The 20753-nt window shown below is 40.9% G+C and overlaps 1 protein-coding gene and 1 long non-coding RNA gene across 4 annotated transcripts in view; both read right to left on the reverse strand.

Annotated features, from left to right (window-relative positions):
* Positions 1–1439: 1439 nt before the first annotated feature.
* Positions 1440–4486, reverse strand: LOC131700603 (uncharacterized). The gene is made up of 3 exons (XR_009308439.1): positions 3264–4486; positions 2517–2773; positions 1440–2209 (listed from the first exon to the last, which is right to left on the reverse strand). It is a non-coding gene; the product is annotated as an uncharacterized LOC131700603 (long non-coding RNA).
* A 1891-nt stretch (positions 4487–6377) lies between these two features.
* Positions 6378–20753, reverse strand: part of LOC117964318 (ubiquitin carboxyl-terminal hydrolase 32-like) — a 33495-nt gene continuing 19119 nt past the window's right edge. For 2 of the 3 annotated variants that reach the window (XM_058997804.1, XM_058997802.1), the window contains exons 17-34: positions 18281–18435; positions 17901–17982; positions 17738–17812; positions 16200–16338; positions 15976–16081; positions 15640–15813; positions 15364–15538; positions 14846–14997; positions 14643–14754; positions 14159–14352; positions 13875–14059; positions 13421–13507; positions 12133–12253; positions 11701–11892; positions 11162–11432; positions 10157–10545; positions 9804–9896; positions 6378–9059 (exon numbers count right to left, since the gene is read on the reverse strand). In XM_058997804.1, the coding sequence (XP_058853787.1) occupies positions 8886–9059; positions 9804–9896; positions 10157–10545; positions 11162–11432; positions 11701–11892; positions 12133–12253; positions 13421–13507; positions 13875–14059; positions 14159–14352; positions 14643–14754; positions 14846–14997; positions 15364–15538; positions 15640–15813; positions 15976–16081; positions 16200–16338; positions 17738–17812; positions 17901–17982; positions 18281–18435 (2876 nt within the window). In that variant the 3' untranslated portion in view covers positions 6378–8885. The remainder of the gene's footprint in view (positions 9060–9803; positions 9897–10156; positions 10546–11161; positions 11433–11700; positions 11893–12132; positions 12254–13420; positions 13508–13874; positions 14060–14158; positions 14353–14642; positions 14755–14845; positions 14998–15363; positions 15539–15639; positions 15814–15975; positions 16082–16199; positions 16339–17737; positions 17813–17900; positions 17983–18280; positions 18436–20753) is intronic. The other variant, XM_058997803.1, reaches the window with a different exon arrangement.

Raw genomic sequence — 20753 nt, forward strand, 5'->3', positions numbered from 1 at the left:
CGTGGCGGCGGCTCCGCATGACTCGAGCGCGTTTGTGACGTCCCCGCCCCGATTGGCCCGTCTGTCGCTGTTTGTGAAGATAGCGTTCGCAGTTTTCACTGTGAACCTCTGGAGCTTGGGAAGGGAAACTGCCCGTGAAAGCTGAGCGACCAAAACTGTGAAAAATGACATCGCTCTGATAAAAATACGAGACGCCCTACACAGCATGAGTCATAAATCACAGAAATCGTGATTCCTACAAACATAATCATCATCATCATCATAATAATAATATTAATAATAATACACGTCATTAATTCGGCTGCAGTGTTGCTAGGACTCCCAGCGTCACATTCCCCTCTGGCTGTAGTACCGGTGTGTGTCCACGGGAGGGGGCAGTGTGCCTCACTGCCTGCTTGCCTGCGCTTTGGCTCCGCACCCACTCAAAAACCTTTTTTAAAATGTATTTTGAAATCTGAATTTGGACGCGTGTATTGTTTTGAAGTCAGCAAACATTTGAATTGCAGATGAACGAGTGTAGCTGATGGAATTGCATTAAGTTTAACACAAAGAATCGTTCGTGTCAGTGCTTCACAGAGGGTTGTTTTAATATAACAGTTTTTTTTTTAATTTGCAGACAGTTTGTGTGAACTCTATGGCGTTGGAGACAGGACGCTTCACATGCTCCAGTTTACACGCAGTGACTGAAGAGGAGATGCGATGTACCGTTGCTTGTTTAAGACAATGGGGACGGGACTGAGCGCTTACAGAGACGAGGGACTAACATGAACACAGAGTAACATGAACACACAAAGGCACACACAATTTCACAGTCACGATGTTAACTCGGGGGAAAGACGCCCTGCATGGCCGATTGGCTGAAAAGCAGAACAGAAGCAGCCTATCACATGAGGGGAGGTGGGCGGTGTTCTTATGACGTCACCGCTGCCAGGTCTATAAAGAGACCCGTTGTGCGCTTTCACGTCAGATGAAGAAAGCGAGTCCTTCTGTTTTCAATGCGCACGTCTATTTGTTTCTGTTTTGTAATGTGTTTATTTAGTGGAGGAGTTTCATGGTAGTTTTGTATTCACTTTCTCATTGCACTCACAGTGATTTGTGAAAGAGCCTCATGTTTTAAATTATTGTTGAAGGTTATTTTAAAGCCGGTTTGAAACACCAAGCATTTGAAAAGCAGATTCAATCAATAATAATGGAATTGTATTAACACAAGTCGTCTCTGCTTCACAAAGCTCGTTAACAACGCAGAGGTGCCAGCTTATAAAAGCAGAACCGAGGAGAACAGCAGCAGCATTTCTTTTTTCCAAGGCCAGGGTCTGCTAGCCTGAGAAATGAAAAGGCTCTTGGGTCTGGCAAGCCAGTAACATTATTTCTGCTGTTTAATGTAGAACTGGTAACTGTAAACACATGACATTTAAAATGAACAACCCCAATACAAAGACTTCAACACAGATTTTTATTTATTTTGTGTTTCTTCTGGATTTAAATATCAGTAATGAAGAGTGAGTGCTTCAAACCTGGACTGAAATATTCAACCTCAAAACTATATCAAAATAACAACACCTGAAGAAAGATTTGATCTCCTCAGAGCTGCAGGTTCCTCTCTCTCCTCTCCTCAGAGCTGCAGCTCCCTCAGTAGCAGGTTCCTCTCCCTCCTCCCTCTCTCTCCTCAGAGCTGCAGCTCCCTCAGTAGCAGGTTCCTCTCTCTCCTCCCTCTCTCTCCTCAGAGCTGCAGCTCCCTCAGTAGCAGGTTCCTCTCTCTCCTCTCCTCAGAGCTGCAGCTCCCTCAGTAGCAGGTTCCTCTCTCTCCTCCCCTCAAAGCTGCAGCTCCCTCAGTAGCAGGTTCCTCTCTCTAATCTCTCTCTCTCCTCTCCTCAGAGCTGCAGCTCCCTCAGTAGCAGGTTCCTCTCTCTCCTCTCCTCTGAGCTGCAGCTCCCTCAGTAGCAGGTTCCTCTCCCTCCTCCCTCTCTCTCCTCAGAGCTGCAGCTCCCTCAGTAGCAGGTTCCTCTCTCTCCTCCCTCTCCTCACCTCCACTCCTTGGCGAGGAGAGGGGAGAGGTGGAGAGGAGAGGGGGGAGGGGAGAGGGCAGCAGCATTATTCCTCATTCCAGGAAGGACAGCTCCATGCACTCCACAGCCTCAGGGTGAAGCATGTGAGTCGCCAGCCGCTCCATATCATCCAGGCTCAACAAGCGCAGCCTCCGCTCGTAATCCTGAGAGAGAGGCAGAGGGAGAGACACAGAGTCACAACTACACGCTGCTCTACACCTGCATTTCAGAGTGTGTGTGCTGCAGCTGTGATTGTGTGTGCGTCTCTGTGTCACTGTACAGCTGTGTCTGTGTGTGTCTGTATAACACTGTGCATGTGCTGCAGCTAGGATTGTGTGTGTAGCAGTGTTTATTGTGTTCAGGTTACCTTGTGTAGCTGCTCCAGACTCTCACTGTGTGTGTGTTTGTGTGTGTCTCTGTGTGTCTCTGTGTGTGTGTGTATAGCAGTGTGTGTGTTTGTGTTCAGGTTACCTCGTGTAGCTGCTCCAAACTCTCACTGCGTCGGCAGGGCTGAAGTGTTTGTTCAGAAGAGCAGGCAGGCTGTGCCACACTGACCCGGGGTGAGGCGAGGGGTGAGAGGAGGGGTGAGCTGTGCTGTGCTGTGCTGTGCTGTTCAGCCTACCTGCCAGCGCCTTGCCTTTGTAGAGGAGTCCCTGTTGATTGACAGGTATGTTGAGCCTGTCAGAGACCAGACTCCAGACTGTGGAGACCTTCTCATCCTCACAGACCTGTCAAGAGACAAGAACATACAGACACACACTGAGGGGATAAGCATTAAACACTGAAACTACATCTTCATCCTCACAGGACAGGCGAGAGACAAGAACACACACAGTGAGGGGATGAGCATTAAACACTGAAACTACATCTTCATCAGTACGCACGCCTCGAGTGAAGTGACATCCCTCATCTGCCACCATGCAAATGCACTTAGTGTCATTTCAAACGGGATTGAGATTATTATGCTCAAGAGCTAAAAGGCAATAACAACGTACGATTATAAACAATAAAGATGACCCCCAGTCAATATAGCCGGGGGAATCACACCCCCGTCAAACCGCACCCTGCTGATCAGAGCTCACAAAGACAAACACATTATTAAAAGCCACTCAGCAAACAGTCACAAGCGGGTCCGGACGGCCATTTGTTATTAAAAATGCGGGATTCAAAAACAACCACTGCACTGAATAATAAACAAAGTAAACGAGATGCACTCACCTGGTTTAACGAGCGCTGTCCCTCGTAGTTTGTGTAAAACAAGAGCAAACGCCTCCTCACATGGCGTCCTTCTTCCACAAACTTATCACATGAAATAAAGTCGTTTCACACAGACACACGCCTCCGGCTGAGCTGTCCTCTGCTCTTTACAATTGGTAGCGAACTTCAGGGAGACAGACGAGGCTTTAGCTTTCATTTCCTATCCAATGCTGCCCTCGTGTGGACATTTAGTAGAACTGCTGTCGAGGGGTTGATTTGAGTGTTAACTAATTCTGCTTCATAAAATCAAATGAAACCTGCTGAAAAACGTCACGTTAGCATACTGAAATACACACCGCTTGTAATTTTCCAATTTACTTAACTAAAAACTGACACAAATATAAAATGTGATATTTCCAAAACTGACGCTGCTCTTTTATTTAAACAACTGCTCTATCAATACAATGGTCGTCGTGAATCTTGGTTATATTTCTACGTCTGAGATTAAATTATTGCAAACACCCGTATATACTTTTAGATACATTTTAAACCGCTATAAAAGAGAACTACAGTTGATTCCTTCAGGCACGTTCCGGTTTAGAATCGTTGTTTACTTTGGTTATTTCGAAACTGCCCGTTTTAAAATATGACTGATAGTAAAACAATTCTTCACTAAAAGCATGAAAATATAATATTATTAAAATACTGACGTGGACACGTGTACTAAAAAAATGTTTTATTAATAATAAATGTATATTTTTAAACAGGTGCGCACCTTGGACAGCTATAGGGGCTATACAAATTAGGTAACGCATTTCTAACTTTTGATTCGCTAACTGCGTTCGCCAATCAGAAGTCATTTAATTTGTGACTTGTCTTTTATCCAATCAGATTGTTTAGGACATGACGTAACCGTTCCACTTTCTCTCCACGAGATAGCCGCATCGGTAAGGAATTCAGCAAATAATCTTCCAGCGACTCCCGACTGCAGTACCGCTGCGTGTCCACTGGAGGGAGCCGAGCGCCTCCGTGGCGGCGGCTCCGCATGACTCGAGCGCGTTTGTGACGTCCCCGCCCCGATTGGCCCGTCTGTCGCTGTTTGTGAAGATAGCGTTCGCAGTTTTCACTGTGAACCTCTGGAGCTTGGGAAGGGAAACTGCCCGTGAAAGCTGAGCGACCAAAACTGTGAAAAATGACATCGCTCTGATAAAAATACGAGACGCCCTACACAGCATGAGTCATAAATCACAGAAATCGTGATTCCTACAAACATAATCATCATCATCATCATAATAATAATAATAATATTAATAATAATAATAATAATAATAATAATAATAATACACGTCATTAATTCGGCTGCAGTGTTGCTACGACTCCCAGCGTCACATTCCCCTCTGGCTGTAGTACCGGTGTGTGTCCACGGGAGGGGGCAGTGTGCCTCACTGCCTGCTTGCCTGCGCTTTGGCTCCGCACCCACTCAAAAACCTTTTTTAAAATGTATTTTGAAATCTGAATTTGGACGCGTGTATTGTTTTGAAGTCAGCAAACATTTGAATTGCAGATGAACGAGTGTAGCTGATGGAATTGCATTAAGTTTAACACAAAGAATCGTTCGTGTCAGTGCTTCACAGAGGGTTGTTTTAATATAACAGTTTTTTTTAATTTGCAGACAGTTTGTGTGAACTCTATGGCGTTGCAGACAGGACGCTTCACATGCTCCAGTTTACACGCAGTGACTGAAGAGGAGATGCGATGTACTGTTGCTTGTTTAAGACAATGGGGACGGGACTGAGCGCTTACAGAGACGAGGGACTAACATGAACACAGAGTAACATGAACACACAAAGGCACACACCATTTTACAGTCACGATGTTAACTCGGGGGGAAAGACGCCCTGCATGGCCGATTGGCTGAAAAGCAGAACAGAAGCAGCCTATCACATGAGGGGAGGTGGGTGGTGTTCTTATGACGTCACCGCTGCCAAGTCTATAAAGAGAACCGTTGTGCGCTTTCACGTCAGATGAAGAGAACGAGTCGTTAGGTTTGTGTGCTAAAATTCCAAGGAATCTCCAAAAGGGTTCTTTAATTATTCTGGGGTCTAAAGGGTTAAAATATATATTTAAAAAAATTATATATATTTCCTTAAAAGTTAAAGAGTTCATAGGTCAATGGTCATGGGTCAAGAGTCAAGAGTGAGTGGTCAGGGGGTGGTCTATGTCCAATGGGGAGGGGCGCGGAGGGTGAAGAGGGGCAAAGAGGAGCCACGCGCGTCAAAAAGGCTATATTAAAATGATTAAAACTATTATATTGTCACCAAAGTGGTAATTGAGGATTATATGTTTAATGTTTTATACAATTTTAATTCTTTAAAATAAAATATATATCTATATATAGATATATTAGACATAGCTTTTGAATTAAATCTCACAAATCAGTAATTTTACAATTTGGGGTAATTGGGATATATGCTAATTACACAATTTCAAGAGCTATTTATAAATCGTATAACTAGCTAAAATTCAACTTAGGGTTTCTTTTCATTAATTTACATATATTAAAATAAGTTAAAATATTATATTGTCACCAAAACGGTGTTTTATATGTTCATTGTTGTATACAATTTTAATTATTTAAAAAATATATATAATTTAAATATAAGTACCTTTCCAGTTAAGTAGCACAAATCAGTACATATTGAATTATGGGTAATATGGAAATACGGGATATGGACTAACCCATTGAATTAGTCTGCTGTAAACACCACAATTGACCACCAGGGGGAGATGTTCTGAAACTACATGCAATCTTGTATTCGGCCAATTGTAAACAATTGTAGTTTTGTCTACAAACATCTGATCCACACGCATGATACGTCTTTGGAAAGCCACAAAACTGCTTTCTATAAGTTGGTGTGGACGTTTCCCTTCACGGCACCGTGCAGCATCCTGTCACACAAGCCCTGAAAGGGGATCTATACATATTTATTCACAATAACCAAGCAATAATCACAGTTTGCACTTACTGTTAAACTATACTGTATTTAAATATTGTACTGCCCTGTAACACCCGTAAGTTGCCATGGTTACAGACGTCTGCCAAATAAATAAATAAATAATGGAATAAAATCCCAATTTTTCGATGCATCCACAGTATTTTATTTGTTGCTTGAATAATAGTTACAGATAAACAGATCACTCCATATACAATTACTGGTACATTTTTTACATCTCGTATTCCAATACATTACTTTCATTGGTTTATTTACATAGCACTTATGTACATACAAATCTCAAAGTCAGTGCAATGTCAATATGTTTTGTTTTTGTTTTTTTTACAAAATCAAATGTAGTAATAGTTAATTGATTACATCTCCTGGTAATCCAGGATAATTAATTAAACAATTACAAAAAGATTACAACCAGTATAACAGACCAAACATATACAGCACAGTAGCACATTGCACTGCCTGCCCGTGAATCACAGCTGATGTTAATAGTGAGAGAGGCTCAGAATTATTTCTCTTATGAAAGATAAAGACGTGTCCTGATCAGGGCTGAAAAACACTGGGGAGAACATAACTATTTTCCATCTTATCAGTATCCTGATCAGTGCTGTTATAGGAATATTTCAAACAAAGTTGTACATTGGTTAAAGACATATATCCATTAAAAAAAGAGACACAAGAAGCAGTTCTGTAGAAATGATACCTACACAATGCCTTGTAACAATACAAACGACCTTGTGAGCTTCAGGTTCATTATTTTAAACACACGGGTAGTACTACACACACGTCTTTGCAATGTTATCATATAGGTGGCGTTTGTTACATTTTGTCCTTAACATTTTATTTATCCTGGGTATGCCTGCAGTTGTAGTGGGATGCATGTAAACCTATAGACAGTTCTGGCTAAATCTTTTTTTTTTTTTAATATTGAATGGGAAATAATAAGGTGATGTTAAAACTATATATAAAAGCATTTCCAGAAAAAAAAAATGCTGATAGTTTAAATGGGGGGCATGTGTTTTTGGCAAGCAATTCAAATCCAACTACAAGAATATACCCAAAATGTGCTGCTGGAGGTTTCTGTTATTATGCATTTTTATAGACTGCGACTCCCCAGTCCCCCAGCAGACTCTCTGTGCATCTGAACTAGCTGTTAGCATCCTGCATCAGTTCAACAGTGCAAAACAAGCTAGGACACTTTCACTGGGACCCTCCCTCCCCAATCCACTCACTCCCATGAAAAAGAATAATCATCGCATAAAGCAGATATATTAATGCCGTTGTCAACAGCTCGAGGACATGTCTATGCACAGTTAACCACACTGAACCGCTGTGCTAATATAATATATTATAATGTGTTTTCAACTCAGAGAACATTAAAAAGGACATTATTTTAAAATGCAGTAAGCAAGTTAAAATCGAATTGTATTCCTGGTTGAAGGATGTGAAATGTTTTCTTACAAAACTTATATGCAAGCCAAGTATCACAATAATATACTATACTGATAACAATAACACATCTTTAAAAAATAATAATAAATTAAATCAGCAAAGCCTATATTTCCATAAAATGGGAGTGCTCAATAATATAGCATACTGAACATCCCCATTAAAATTAAAATAAATCATATTGCATAACTATTGAAGATGCAGGCAAATTTTTAACTTAAGAAAACAACAAAAACAGTAAAACAAAAAAGTGTCTGGGATTACTTGATCTATGGCACCCACCCTAAACAACTTTCCCACTGAAGCCTCCAAATGAAGAAAAGTGGAGCACCCAAATCAGCAGCAAATGTGAGAATTAAAATCCCTTTTCTATGTAACAGCCTGCTTTATATCTACCTCGTAGATTCAGAAATGCATCCGGCTCAATATGGGCCTTTTGTATTCATCTTCACACTTTTAAACCTGAAAACCTCAAACTCACAAACTCTCCTGTAGACCTTCCATTGTCAAAGGGAAACACATTCTAAGAACTACAAGCATTATGTGAAAAGGACACATTTATTATTGTCACAAATTGTTTAGCTTTGCAGTTGAAAACATGCTACTGTTAGGGTTAGTCAGTACACTGCAAGAATATTGAGGTAGCATATCAGGGTTTCTACTTACAATGTCATAAACATATGTTCAAAAAGCTTTAAGCCTGTTATTTAAACCAAACTAGCTATACAAGCATAACCAATAATATGTTGAAAAAAGGTTTTGCACTAAGCAAGCATTTTTACACCAATTGGATTTCAACCGAGTAAGATAACGTTTCTACTCAGCTTATATGATACTTTGTATTATTTTATATTTCAATTTAGAACGGGTGTCTTGTAAAGTGCTTTCTACAGGATACATTTGTTCGTGTGGCAATACAGTATAGAGCAGTATGTGTAGTTTAACGTCCTGTGTGACTACAAAGTACCAGTTTAAATACCCCCCTATGAATAAAATTAACATCTAGTGGTTTGTTAAAATGATGATTTTTTTTTTTTTTTTTTGTGCTTAAGAGTTGCATGATAACTAATGAAGTTTATTTTTCAAATCATTTTTTTCTTTGTTAAATCAACTGTAAAAACTCCAGGCTTTAAGGGTTTTGTTTAGCAGTGATGTTCATAAATTCTCAGCATGTTTTTACTTTCTTTCACTGGAGAACACAGTACTTCTTGTAATCAGATTCAAAATCTTCATCCATGCTACTTGTGTCTGCCATTTTTTTGCCATCGGTCTTTGGCAGAAACTGTGCATAGTCTACACCCTGCTGCTCATAGAAGAGAATGTAGGCAGAGTCTGTGTCTATCTCATCACAACGCACTTCCTGCAAAGAAAGCACAATTTACAATTACACATTACACATTTCTCTTTACTTTCCAAGTTTGCTATATGACAATTGCAATGAAAACAAATGTCAGTGTTTTCTAATCACAATGCAATGACTTTTGATGCTTGACTTTCAAACCATTTTGTTTTGTTCCATTCATGTTTCTATGATTTTATCATGGCATCTTTAGAAGACAAACGTTTTGCAGACGACTCCTAGATGCGTAGTCAGACACAGTTGTACCACAGCGTTCTGACCCCTAGATGCGTAGTCAGACACAGTTGTACCACAGCGTTCTGACCCCTAGATGCGTAGTCAGACACAGTTGTACCACAGCGTTCTGACCCCTAGATGCGTAGTCAGACACAGTTGTACCACAGGGTTCTGACCCCTAGATGCGTAGTCAGACACAGTTGTACCACAGCGTTCTGACCCCTAGATGCGTAGTCAGACACAGTTGTACCACAGCGTTCTGACCCCTAGATGCGTAGTCAGACACAGTTGTACCACAGAGTTCTGACCCCAGATGCCTAGTCAGACACAGTTGTACCACAGCGTTCCCCTCACTTCTTCTGCTTGTGCATGTCTTCAATGTGTTTACCACTGACACCTTCCCCGCTTACCTATATTAGGACCAGGTTGAAACGGAAGTCCAAAGGCCCAGATTAGTACCATAATGGTATTGGTAAAATTCACCAGGTGCAGTCTTTAAAGATGTGTTTTATAACATAAGCTGCTTACCTTACAACTGCTGTCATTGAAACAGTACCATTTATCGTTTGGGTTTTTGGCATATGTCACGTAGTGACCTCCCCCCAGGATTCCTGAATGGCACTAAAGAAAAGTTGAGAAAGTGTTACTGTTCCATATAATGAACATATCCAATACACAACCAGGAACTGGTTTTCATTTTCACCATTTTAGTCATCCTAACAATCTGTCTTGTAACAAACTACTATTAACCCCAACATTAACACTCTCCTTTTTATTATTTCAATTGTGATTCCCAACCATTGTATAACAAACAAATCAAACATCGAACATAAATGATCATGAAATTAAACATGCCGTCTGTATACAAGAAACATACTTACTGAAATTGCATACAAGTTGTACAAAGGCTTCAGAGCGACTTGATCTCTTTGGTGGTCAGTGCTGTGTGGATGATGGTCACTGCAGTCATTGTGCTGCTTCTCGTGTCCCAGTCCATTCAGCAGAACCCTGCCGGCTCCCTCCTCGTGCAACAGCTCTTCAGCATTGCCTTCACTCAAACTCCCCTCCAAGTCAGAAGAGGCTGTCTGCTCCAGCTCAGAGCCACTCTCCATTCTCATGTCCAAGCTTTCTTTGCTACTTGACAGTTTCGTTTTGCCTCCCAGCTGTGGCAAGCGCAGTCTGCCTTTGCCTCGTCCCTGGTTTTTAGGGCTATTGCACGGACTGCTTCTGCTTGATGGGATATTGCATTTCTTTCCAGATGGCTGAGAGGCTACAAATATAAAGGAAAGTATTCAATTTTAACAAAATACAGAAACAAATGGAAATATGTCTTCATTTTAACTGTAAATACCAGCCAGTTCTGTTATAATCTGATGATATCAAGGGCTTCATTCACTCAATGTTTAACATCATTTTTCATTTCACTAAAAAAAGCATCAACGGTATTCACCAATAGCTTCCACTGTCGTCTTTAAAACTTGATTTCTATTAAGATTCATATGCAGGAACATGTTGTGCAAGTAATCAGTCCAATTGAAGGCAACTCATGAAAGACTCCTCCTTATTAATGAAAGCAGCCTATACAAGACATGCTGCTCTAAACCATCCTCTTGTCATACTGTTCATACTTAGTAAAACACTAGTGTCAGAATGTTACCTTTTCAAATACACAATAAAACCATTATCTATACACAATTCCGTCATCTTAAAAAGATTTACATGGCTGTATTCCCATTCCCATAGTGATTTTCCATACTTTCCAGATTCTTACACTCAGACACTAACAAGCTTCAGCCTCAGTGTGGCCTGATATTGCAATAACTATAAAATACTGTTATAACTCCTTATGAAAAATGAAATAGCAGCAGGTATGTGCAAAAGCAAACCTTTGATGTTGTTTACAAAACCTGCGTTGAGTGCTTGGGGCCCAGCCGCCAGCCCGTCCCCAGTTCCAGTTGTGTGCACGGTGGTAATCTCACATCTCTTTGTCTCGGACTGATCGTCTCCCTGAGAAGTGACTTCTCTGTGCTGACACGGACCTGGATCCCGCGGCACCAGGAAGGCTCCAGGGTCAAACTGTTCACAAGGAAACTTCACTATCTTCTGGGACTTGATCCAGCGACCATTCACAAACTGGAAGCGCTTCAAGTGAATAATCTGGAAAAACAAATGACGCCCAGTTTATAGAAAATCTTGAATACACTCCAGGCTGTGATATTACTGCATATTGTACACAATGCCATACAACCGCCACAGTACATGTTTCAGACCCAGATAAGCTGTATAATGACTTCCCTCGAGAAACATGCTGCTGGGTTTGATCTGTCTCTCACACCTGCTTCTCTCAGATTTAAATAAACCTGAATCCCTAGAACACCGTGGGAAGTGTACAAAAGGAGACATGTTGTCTAGTTGTAACAATGACCAGTATGGGTGGCAGCCTCCAGAGGTCCAGCTTCTTGGTGGCTAGGCGATGGGTCTGGCACTTGGAGCAGTAATACATCTCATCCTCTCCCAGCTCCTCCTCACTGGTGAACGCTCGCAAGCAGTTGTCCAAACTGATGGGCTCTGCTTGGGCACGTCTGCTCAGCTCCACACTTTCATGCTCCTCCACAATCTGGAAACCAAACACCCACATTTCAGCACAACACTTCTTATTCATTTACTGTTAACTCCAAGTAAGAAACAGCGGGGTCTATTTTAACAACCTAAACAGCAGTAGATCTTGATACTACCACTTTAATTCTTCACTGACCTTTCTGGGGTTTAGTTACGCCGGGTATATTAAAGGCACAAACTGCTTAGCAATCGGAGTTGTATTCTATTTGTGTTTTGAGCAGATAAAGCGTCTTCTCACCCTTTCTTGTGAAGTCTGATAGCGGAGGTGCAGCGCTGTGGGATCCCAGTCTATGGCAATGTATGCATTCCCAACAAAAGCCCTGTCTTCACTGCAGTCAACCTTACAGCCTCTACAGAATCTAAAACAGAGAAAAGCTTTAACCCTTTGCGGTCCTATGTCGGACTGGGTCCGACATTGCAATTATTCCTCTCAGGTCCTTTGTCGGACTCGGTCCGACATCATTATAGCAACGCAAAAAACGGGTTTCTAGTCATTTTTTCTCCGGAAAAAGCAGAGAAAACCATTCAATTGCCAAGTGGGAGCGACAGGAGCCGAGACAAGTCGAAAAAAAAAAAAAAAAAAAAAATGCGTATCTCATGAATAGTCATAGATGGTGTCTGGTATCAGATAACGGGGCGGTCATAAGAACATAAGAACATAAGAAAGTTTACAAACGAGAGGAGGCCATTCAGCCCATCTTGCTCGTTTGGTTGTTAGTAGCTTATTGATCCCAGAATCTCATCAAGCAGCTTCTTGAAGGATCCCAGGGTGTCCGCTTCAACAACATTACTGGGGAGTTGGTTCCAGACCCTCACAATTCTCTGTGTAAAAAAGTGCCTCCTATTTTCTGTTCTGAATGCCCCTTTATCTAATCTCCATTTATGACCCCTGGTCCTTTTTTCTTTTTTCAAGTCAAAGTCGTCCCCCGGGTTGACATTGTCTATACCTTTTAGGATTTTGAATGTTTGAATCAGATCGCCGCGTAGTCTTCTTTGTTCAAGAGTAAACAAGCTGGGTGACTGTGAGTCAGCGCACAGAGAACACGGACATTTGCAGCGCTTTTTTGAGATGTTATAGTAATAAAATAATGACTTGGATCGCATTATTGAGGAGTTTGGTGATAAAACGAGTGATCAGGAGATGATTGATCGGTATGTACGACTATTATTATTATTATTATTTATTTCTTACATAGATGAAAGCTATAGCGAACGAAAGGGTGGGGCGGGGCTGGAGATGCCTAGTGAGTGCTTTGTTGATACGCAGGGCCATTTAAACCCGTTTGACTGTGAAAAAAAATACTTTTAAACAGCGCGTCTAAGATTAACTGCGTGTGTGAAAATAAATTGGACCTGACGCGCCTGACGCGCATGTAATAAATGGACTGCAAAGGGTTAAATGCTTCTGCAACAAATTACTTTCCATTCAACTTCTAAATTCATGTCATGTACATGCAAAAAGCTGGACATGTTTGAGGTGAAAGAACTTACTAGTGTATTAGTAGTAGTGTTATTAAATCTCTTACCTATACCAAGGGCACCAGGCACAAGAATTTCCATCTTTCTGGACAACACGGAGAGTGAATGGATACTGATAGCCCATGCTGTCATCACTAGAAGACAAAATCAAGAGAAATATTTGTGTTTTTGTGAACAAAGCAGTGACACATTTTAAAGTAAATATTATTTCATAATAAATATACACAGACACATGATGGGATCACAAAATTTATTTGCACTTATTTTACCCTTGTTTTTCTCCCCAATTAGAATGTGCAATTATGTTCTCTCTCTCTGCAGCAAACCTCATAACAGTTAAAGAGAACTGAAGTTCAGCAGGCGTCCTCCAATCCCAAGCCAAACAGCTCTTTATACTCAGCGTGACTCGTGACTCAGTTTGCACACCACCTGGTTGTGCCTTTACCGGGTGAGCCAGACTGGGATCCCTGCATAATGTCCACTCCCAGCAAACATACTAACCAGTCCTGGGCATGGTTGCTGGCCTCCTGTGGGGGCAGTGGGCTGGCGAGGCGAGAGACCTGAATCCACACTGCATCGTACAGGTCCCTCTTTCTGGTGTGGACAGTACAGGGCACTATTAGTGGCATTCCAAAAAGGCTGGGTCGATTCTTCTGCGATGACAGGAAATATAATTCTGTCCGCATCTGTCAAAAAAAAGAAGTTTTTATACTGTTTGGGCTAACTGGGACCATAATATGTAAATAACTATAGTATGGTGCAATAAGGCAGCACATTTTCTTTACCATTTTCCTGTGAATTGCAATGATGTATCCTATAAAAGGACTCTCCGGAAGTGCTGTCACATGGCCATTGGAAGTGATCCTCTCTGTTCCACATGGTACCACAGTACTGGGCATTCCGTTCGGAATCAGCTTTGGTTGGGAATGGATTCCATTGCTATTTATGGTAGGTATTCCATTAGCCAATGAGGGGAGTTCTAGGAGGCCAAATGCAGAATTAAATATCATACAAAGAATTCCAAATTGATTTAAGCAAAAGAAAACAACTTTCTTTATATCATATACGGATGTAATCTTGGATGCCTCTTTGTGCACACATAGCTAAAGAGAGAAAGAGCAATAGAAATAGCTGACTTGTGCAAAACATCATTTAGTTTCATTGGCCTACATGCTGAGCTATCACGTCACTGTCTGACTCCAGTATGGATTCTCAAAATAAATGTAGATTGAAAATTCCAATATTGTGCTCATGTCAGACAATCCTCACCTGTTTGTACAGGAGAAGAAACAGAGGTAGGTGATCCAGGGACAGGAATCTCAAAGGCACACAGGAATCCACTCACAGAGAGGCGCACCTTCTGATTGTCCTGTGGGAAATTCTAACAGCAAATAAAAATACAAAGGAGTAATGAGACGGGCAGGTCTCTGTAGTGTTTGAACATGCTGCTGTGCACTGGGGGCATTCCTCACCTTTATGTTTGAGCCATACACTTCTGCCAGTAGGATCTGTTCAGGTTTCAGACTACACAGTTCACTTAGCTGCTTCTTCAAACCAGTGTACTTCTCATCCATATTCAAACGCAGACCATATCGAATAGGGGTGGAACCATCTAGTTTGATCACTGAAAAAAGTTAAAGGTAATACCAAAATGAAACAACAAGACAGTTTGCTTGAAAATATCTACTTGTAAGTGTAGCATACAAAGTAAAAGAAACTAGTACAATTCTCTGAAAAACATTTCAACTTGGAAATATTAAGACACTGACAAAGACTTCTAGTTGAAAGTTTGTCAAAGAATGTTACGTGTTTCATTAATTGTTGCTGGAGAAACAGTGGTTCATCAATGCAAAGCATCACATAGCTCATTCCCAGTCTATGCTGTTCATTAATAGTTCACAGTTCGGTAAACTAGGTGTGCCTGTTCACCGGTTATTGATATTAACTTGATTGTGTTCCAGCACAGCATGTCCTCCTTTCTGCTACTCACCTGTGATTTCTAAGTGCATATAACTGTCCATTGGTAGGGGCAGAGACAGGAAGTTGAAAGGATCAAATCGTGCACTGATGTGTCCACAGGTTTTGCATTTGACCTGAGATTTGAGCTGCCCATGAAACAAATCCACCACGATCGATCTATTTCTCCTCAAGTGATTCTCCCAGGCCTGAAAGGGGAAAAGGTCAGTAACGGATAAGGCATTTTCCAACACAATGTGAACCCTGCCTTGCAGTGTTCTTCCAGGAGAACACAGATCAACACACAAACCTCAGCTGCCACCTCCCAGTCCGGGCGCCCATCGCTGTCTTTAAGCTCAGCATACGGTTTGTCGTGAACTCGGTTCAGGTCCTCATGAAGACCATCCAGTAAGAACGCCAGGAGTTCTTGAGAGTCCTGCTGCTGGAAACCATTAAATCTTGGCGCGTACTTTGCTATTGTCCACTAAGATACAATAAAAAAAACAAACAGGAAAAACAAAAAACAAGGAATCAGATGAATTACTGTTTTGTTTTATAACACAGAAAAGCAACTGGCCATATACAACGGTCTCTATGTTTATTAGAACAAGAAAATAAATGGAATAGAAATATGATTCCTGCCTACCCTGAGTTTTAGTGGGGCCACATTCTTCTGAGTTCCACTCCAAAGCTCTTGGACTAAATCACCGTAGCATTTAGCCATATGGCCTCTCATTCCTATTGGGTTAGTCCTGTTATTTAAAGAAAAATGTGATCTTTGATCAACATCCGCTTCTCTCCGTCAAAGCACCACAAATGCGCTGCACATAGAATATATACTGTTTGAACTGTAAATGATTCTAAAAATACCTGTTGAGCTCATAGAGGTGCCTCCCTGAGATGAAGTACTGGGTTAGTGGCTGTGTGTTACTGACACACTGGATGCTGGAGTTCATAAAACATGTGTTTCCCAAATTACTTAATCCTGTAGCACCCTTTTCAGTTGGAACTGCAAGAAATTGAAATAAACTTCATAACAGAATGTTTTTTTCATAGCATACATTACAATATTCACTATTTTAATTACATCTTTTAACCATGAATTACAGTACTCAGCAACACTTATCTAAATATGACTGCACTGTCCAATAAAAATCTATCCCGAATACTCTGCTAATATAAGAACATTTGTATTTCTAAGTTACTTTCAAAGATGTATTTTTTATAACAGGTTTATAACAAAAGAAGTTATGCTTCCAAACATTCCAATTTATTTTTTATATTTTACTGATACATCACAGTGGAATATCACTGCAACCCCCCATATGCACAGAACATACCTTTATCACAGTGGGATATCACTTGCAACCCCTCCATATGCACAGAACATACCTTTATCACAGTGGAATATCACTGCAACCCCCCCATATGCACAGAACATACCTTTATCACAGTGGAATATCACTGCAACCCCTCCATATGCACAGAACATACCTTTATCACAGTGGAATATCACTGCAACCCCTCCATATGCACAGAACATACCTTTATCACAGTGGGATATCACTGCAACCCCTCCATATGCACAGAACATACCTTTATCACAGTGGAATATCACTGCAACCCCTCCATATGCACAGAACATACCTTTATCACAGTGGAATATCACTGCAACCCCTCCATATGCACAGAACATACCTTTATCACAGTGGAATATCACTGCAACCCCTCCATATGCACAGAACATACCTTTATCACAGTGGGATATCACTGCAACCCCTCCATATGCACAGAACATACCTTTATCACAGTGGAATATCACTGCAACCCCTCCATATGCACAGAACATACCTTTATCACAGTGGGATATCACTGCAACCCCTCCATATGCACAGAACATACCTTTATCACAGTGGGATATCACTGCAACCCCTCCATATGCACAGAACATACCTTTATCACAGTGGAATATCACTGCAACCCCTCCATATGCACAGAACATACCTTTATCACAGTGGAATATCACTGCAACCCTTCATATGCACAGAACATACCTTTATCACAGTGGAATATCACTGCAACCCCTCCATATGCACAGAACATACCTTTATCACAGTGGAATATCACTGCAACCCTCCATAAGCACAGAACATACCTTTATCACAGTGGAATATCACTGCAACCCCTCCATATGCACAGAACATACCTTTATCACAGTGGGATATCACTGCAACCCCTCCATATGCACAGAACATACCTTTATCACAGTGGAATATCACTGCAACCCTTCATATGCACAGAACATACCTTTATCACAGTGGAATATCACTGCAACCCTCCATATGCACAGAACATACCTTTATCACAGTGGAATATCACTGCAACCCCTCCATATGCACAGAACATACCTTTATGTCGATCCATTTTGCTACTGTTTGCTATGAAGGACATCTCCTCAGGCCAGCTCATGTCTTTGTTCCGAACTAAGAAAATAAATTACAGCGTTATGTCACACAAATTATCAAGCTTATTCTATTAATTATTATATTGATATGAAGCTTCAAGAAATACCTTCGATTACTAAGTGCTGCTCATCTTGGATTTTCAAATACTCTAAGGTGTGATCTTCATCATCGAGAAGTGTCAGGTAATTCTGCAATAAAATCCAAGTTACAACATGGTAGGGTGATGCACACAGACCACAACGACTCCTTATATTGTAAACCAAGTACTGAAACACAGCAGGACTGCAAAGCTTCAGCTAACCAGAACATGCTTCATTGGGTCTAGTTATGCATGCTTCCACTCAACCATCACTGATAATAGAAATATTACACTGAATTTCCTCTTATTACAGATTCTTCTTATGTTCTTATGTTCTTATTACTTATTTTCCAGAATGCGAAGCATGAATCTTGGAGCCACCAACTGAAAGCACGAATGTTTTTTACCTCGCTGTTGTACAGCCAGAGCCGCATGTCCTCCTCTTTAATCCGAAGTCTCTGGGATAGGTATTCATGGATGTCTTTGATGGTTTGCATTCGACTAAAGCAGCCTGTGTATGCTAACACTCGCTTTAACGGAGCATTGGGAGAAGGTACATTTCCTGTGTTGAGACCAATGAAATTGCTATTTTAAAATGATCTGAAAACATACATTTCACTGCAGGTCAACATTTGTGCATCTACTGTAAAAAGAGCAAACTACATATGCAGAAATACTTTTGACCGCTATCATGGTATTTCACCAGCAGTACAACAGTGGATTGTGGCTGTACAAGCACAGACATTTGGAAAGCTGATCGGTAAAGCCAGTATGTTGTTACCAGTTATATGGTGGCAGGGCCACAGCAGTGGAAAGTAGTGCCCTACTTCCCTTTATGCTGCATCAGCAATTTGTACAGGACTGCAAAGATGTTTCTGTCCTGTGTGTCATGTTTCTAGAGAACATACAAGTCAGACCTCCGTCCAACAATAGCATAAAATGGATTTGCCCAGAAGACAAAACCGATCCCACAGAATGATTCACTGTAGTTAAACACTGTAACTGCATATATAGAGAAAATAAACTATATATATACAGACGTGCTCAAATTTGTTGGTATCCTTACAGCTCATTGAAATAATGCTTCATTCCTCCTAAAAAAGGGATGAAATTAAAAGCTATATTATCATGTATACTTGCATGCCTTTGGTATGTCATAGAATAAAGCAAAGAAGCTGTGAAAAGAGATGAATTATTGCTTATTCTACAAATATATTCTAAAATGGCCTGGACACATTTGTTGGTACCCCTTAGAAAAGATAATAAATAATTGGATTATAGTGATATTTCAAACTAATTAGTTTCTTTAATTAGTATCACACATGTCTCCAATCTTGTAATCAGTCATTCAGCCTATTTAAATGGAGAAAAGTAGTCACTGTGCTGTTTGGTATCATTGTGTGCACCACACTGAACATGGACCAGAGAAAGCAAAGGAGAGAGTTGTCTGAGGAGATCAGAAAGAAAATAATAGACAAGCACGGTAAAGGTAAAGGCTACAAGACCATCTCCAAGCAGCTTGATGTTCCTGTGACAACAGTTGCAAATATTATTAAGAAGTTTAAGGTCCATAGAACTGTAGCCAACCTCCCTGGGCGCGGCCGCAAGAGGAAAATTGACCCCAGATTGAACAGAAGGATAGTGCGACTGGTAGAAAAAGAACCAAGGATAACTGCCAAAGAGATACAAGCTGAACTCCAAGGTGAAGGTACGTCAGTTTCTGATCGCACCATCCGTCGCTTTTTGAGTGAAAGTGGGCTCCATGGAAGAAGACCCAGGAGGACTCCACTTTTGAAAGAAAAACATAAAAAAGCCAGACTGGAATTTGCTAAAATGCATATTGACAAGCCACAATCCTTCTGGGAGAATGTCCTTTGGACAGATGAGTCAAAACTAGAGCTTTTTGGCAAGTCACATCAGCTCTATGTTCACAGACGAAAAAATGAAGCTTTCAAAGAAAAGAACACCATACCTACAGTAAAACATGGAGGAGGCTCGGTTATGTTTTGGGGCTGCTTTGCTGCGCCTGGCACAGGGTGCCTTGAATCTGTGCAGGGCACAATGAAATCTCAAGACTATCAAGGCATTCTGGAGCGAAACGTACTGCCCAGTGTCAGAAAGCTCTGTCTCAGTCGCAGGTCATGGGTCCTCCAACAGGATAATGACCCAAAACACACAGCTAAAAGCACCCAAGAATGGATAAGAACAAAACATTGGACTATTCTGAAGTGGCCTTCTATGAGTCCTGATCTGAATCCTATCGAACATCTATGGAAAGAGCTGAAACTTGCAGTCTGGAGAAGGCACCCATCAAACCTGAGACAGCTGGAGCAGTTTGCTCAGGAAGAGTGGGCCAAACTACCTGTTAACAGGTGCAGAAGTCTCATTGAGAGCTATAGAAAACGTTTGATTGCAGTGATTGCCTCTAAAGGTTGTGCAACAAAATATTAGGTTAGCGGTCCCATCATTTTTGTCCATGCCATTTTCATTTGTTTTATTATTTACAATATTATGTTGAATAAAAAATCAAAAGCAAAGTCTGATTTCTATTAAATATGGAATAAACAATGGTGGATGCCAATTACTTTTGTCAGTTTCAAGTTATTTCAGAGAAAATTGTGCATTCTTCGTTTTTTGTGGAGGGGTACCAACAAATTTGAGCACGTCTGTATATAATAGTTTATGTTCTCTACTATAAGATAACTTTTCAACAAGTAACTTTTAGTACAATTAAACAGCTTTACCATCTTAATGATTGTAACAGATAACGTAGTATGTCGGAGACTAGTTTGCCAGTCTGCCATGTAGAAGGGACCACAATAGTCTATGTTTTGAAAGGGTTATTAGCCTTGTGCACAAATGGTAGCGGATAGTGATTTT

This window comes from Acipenser ruthenus, chromosome 24, assembly GCF_902713425.1.
Source record: "Acipenser ruthenus chromosome 24, fAciRut3.2 maternal haplotype, whole genome shotgun sequence".
Classification (NCBI taxonomy): Eukaryota; Metazoa; Chordata; class Actinopteri; order Acipenseriformes; family Acipenseridae; genus Acipenser; species Acipenser ruthenus.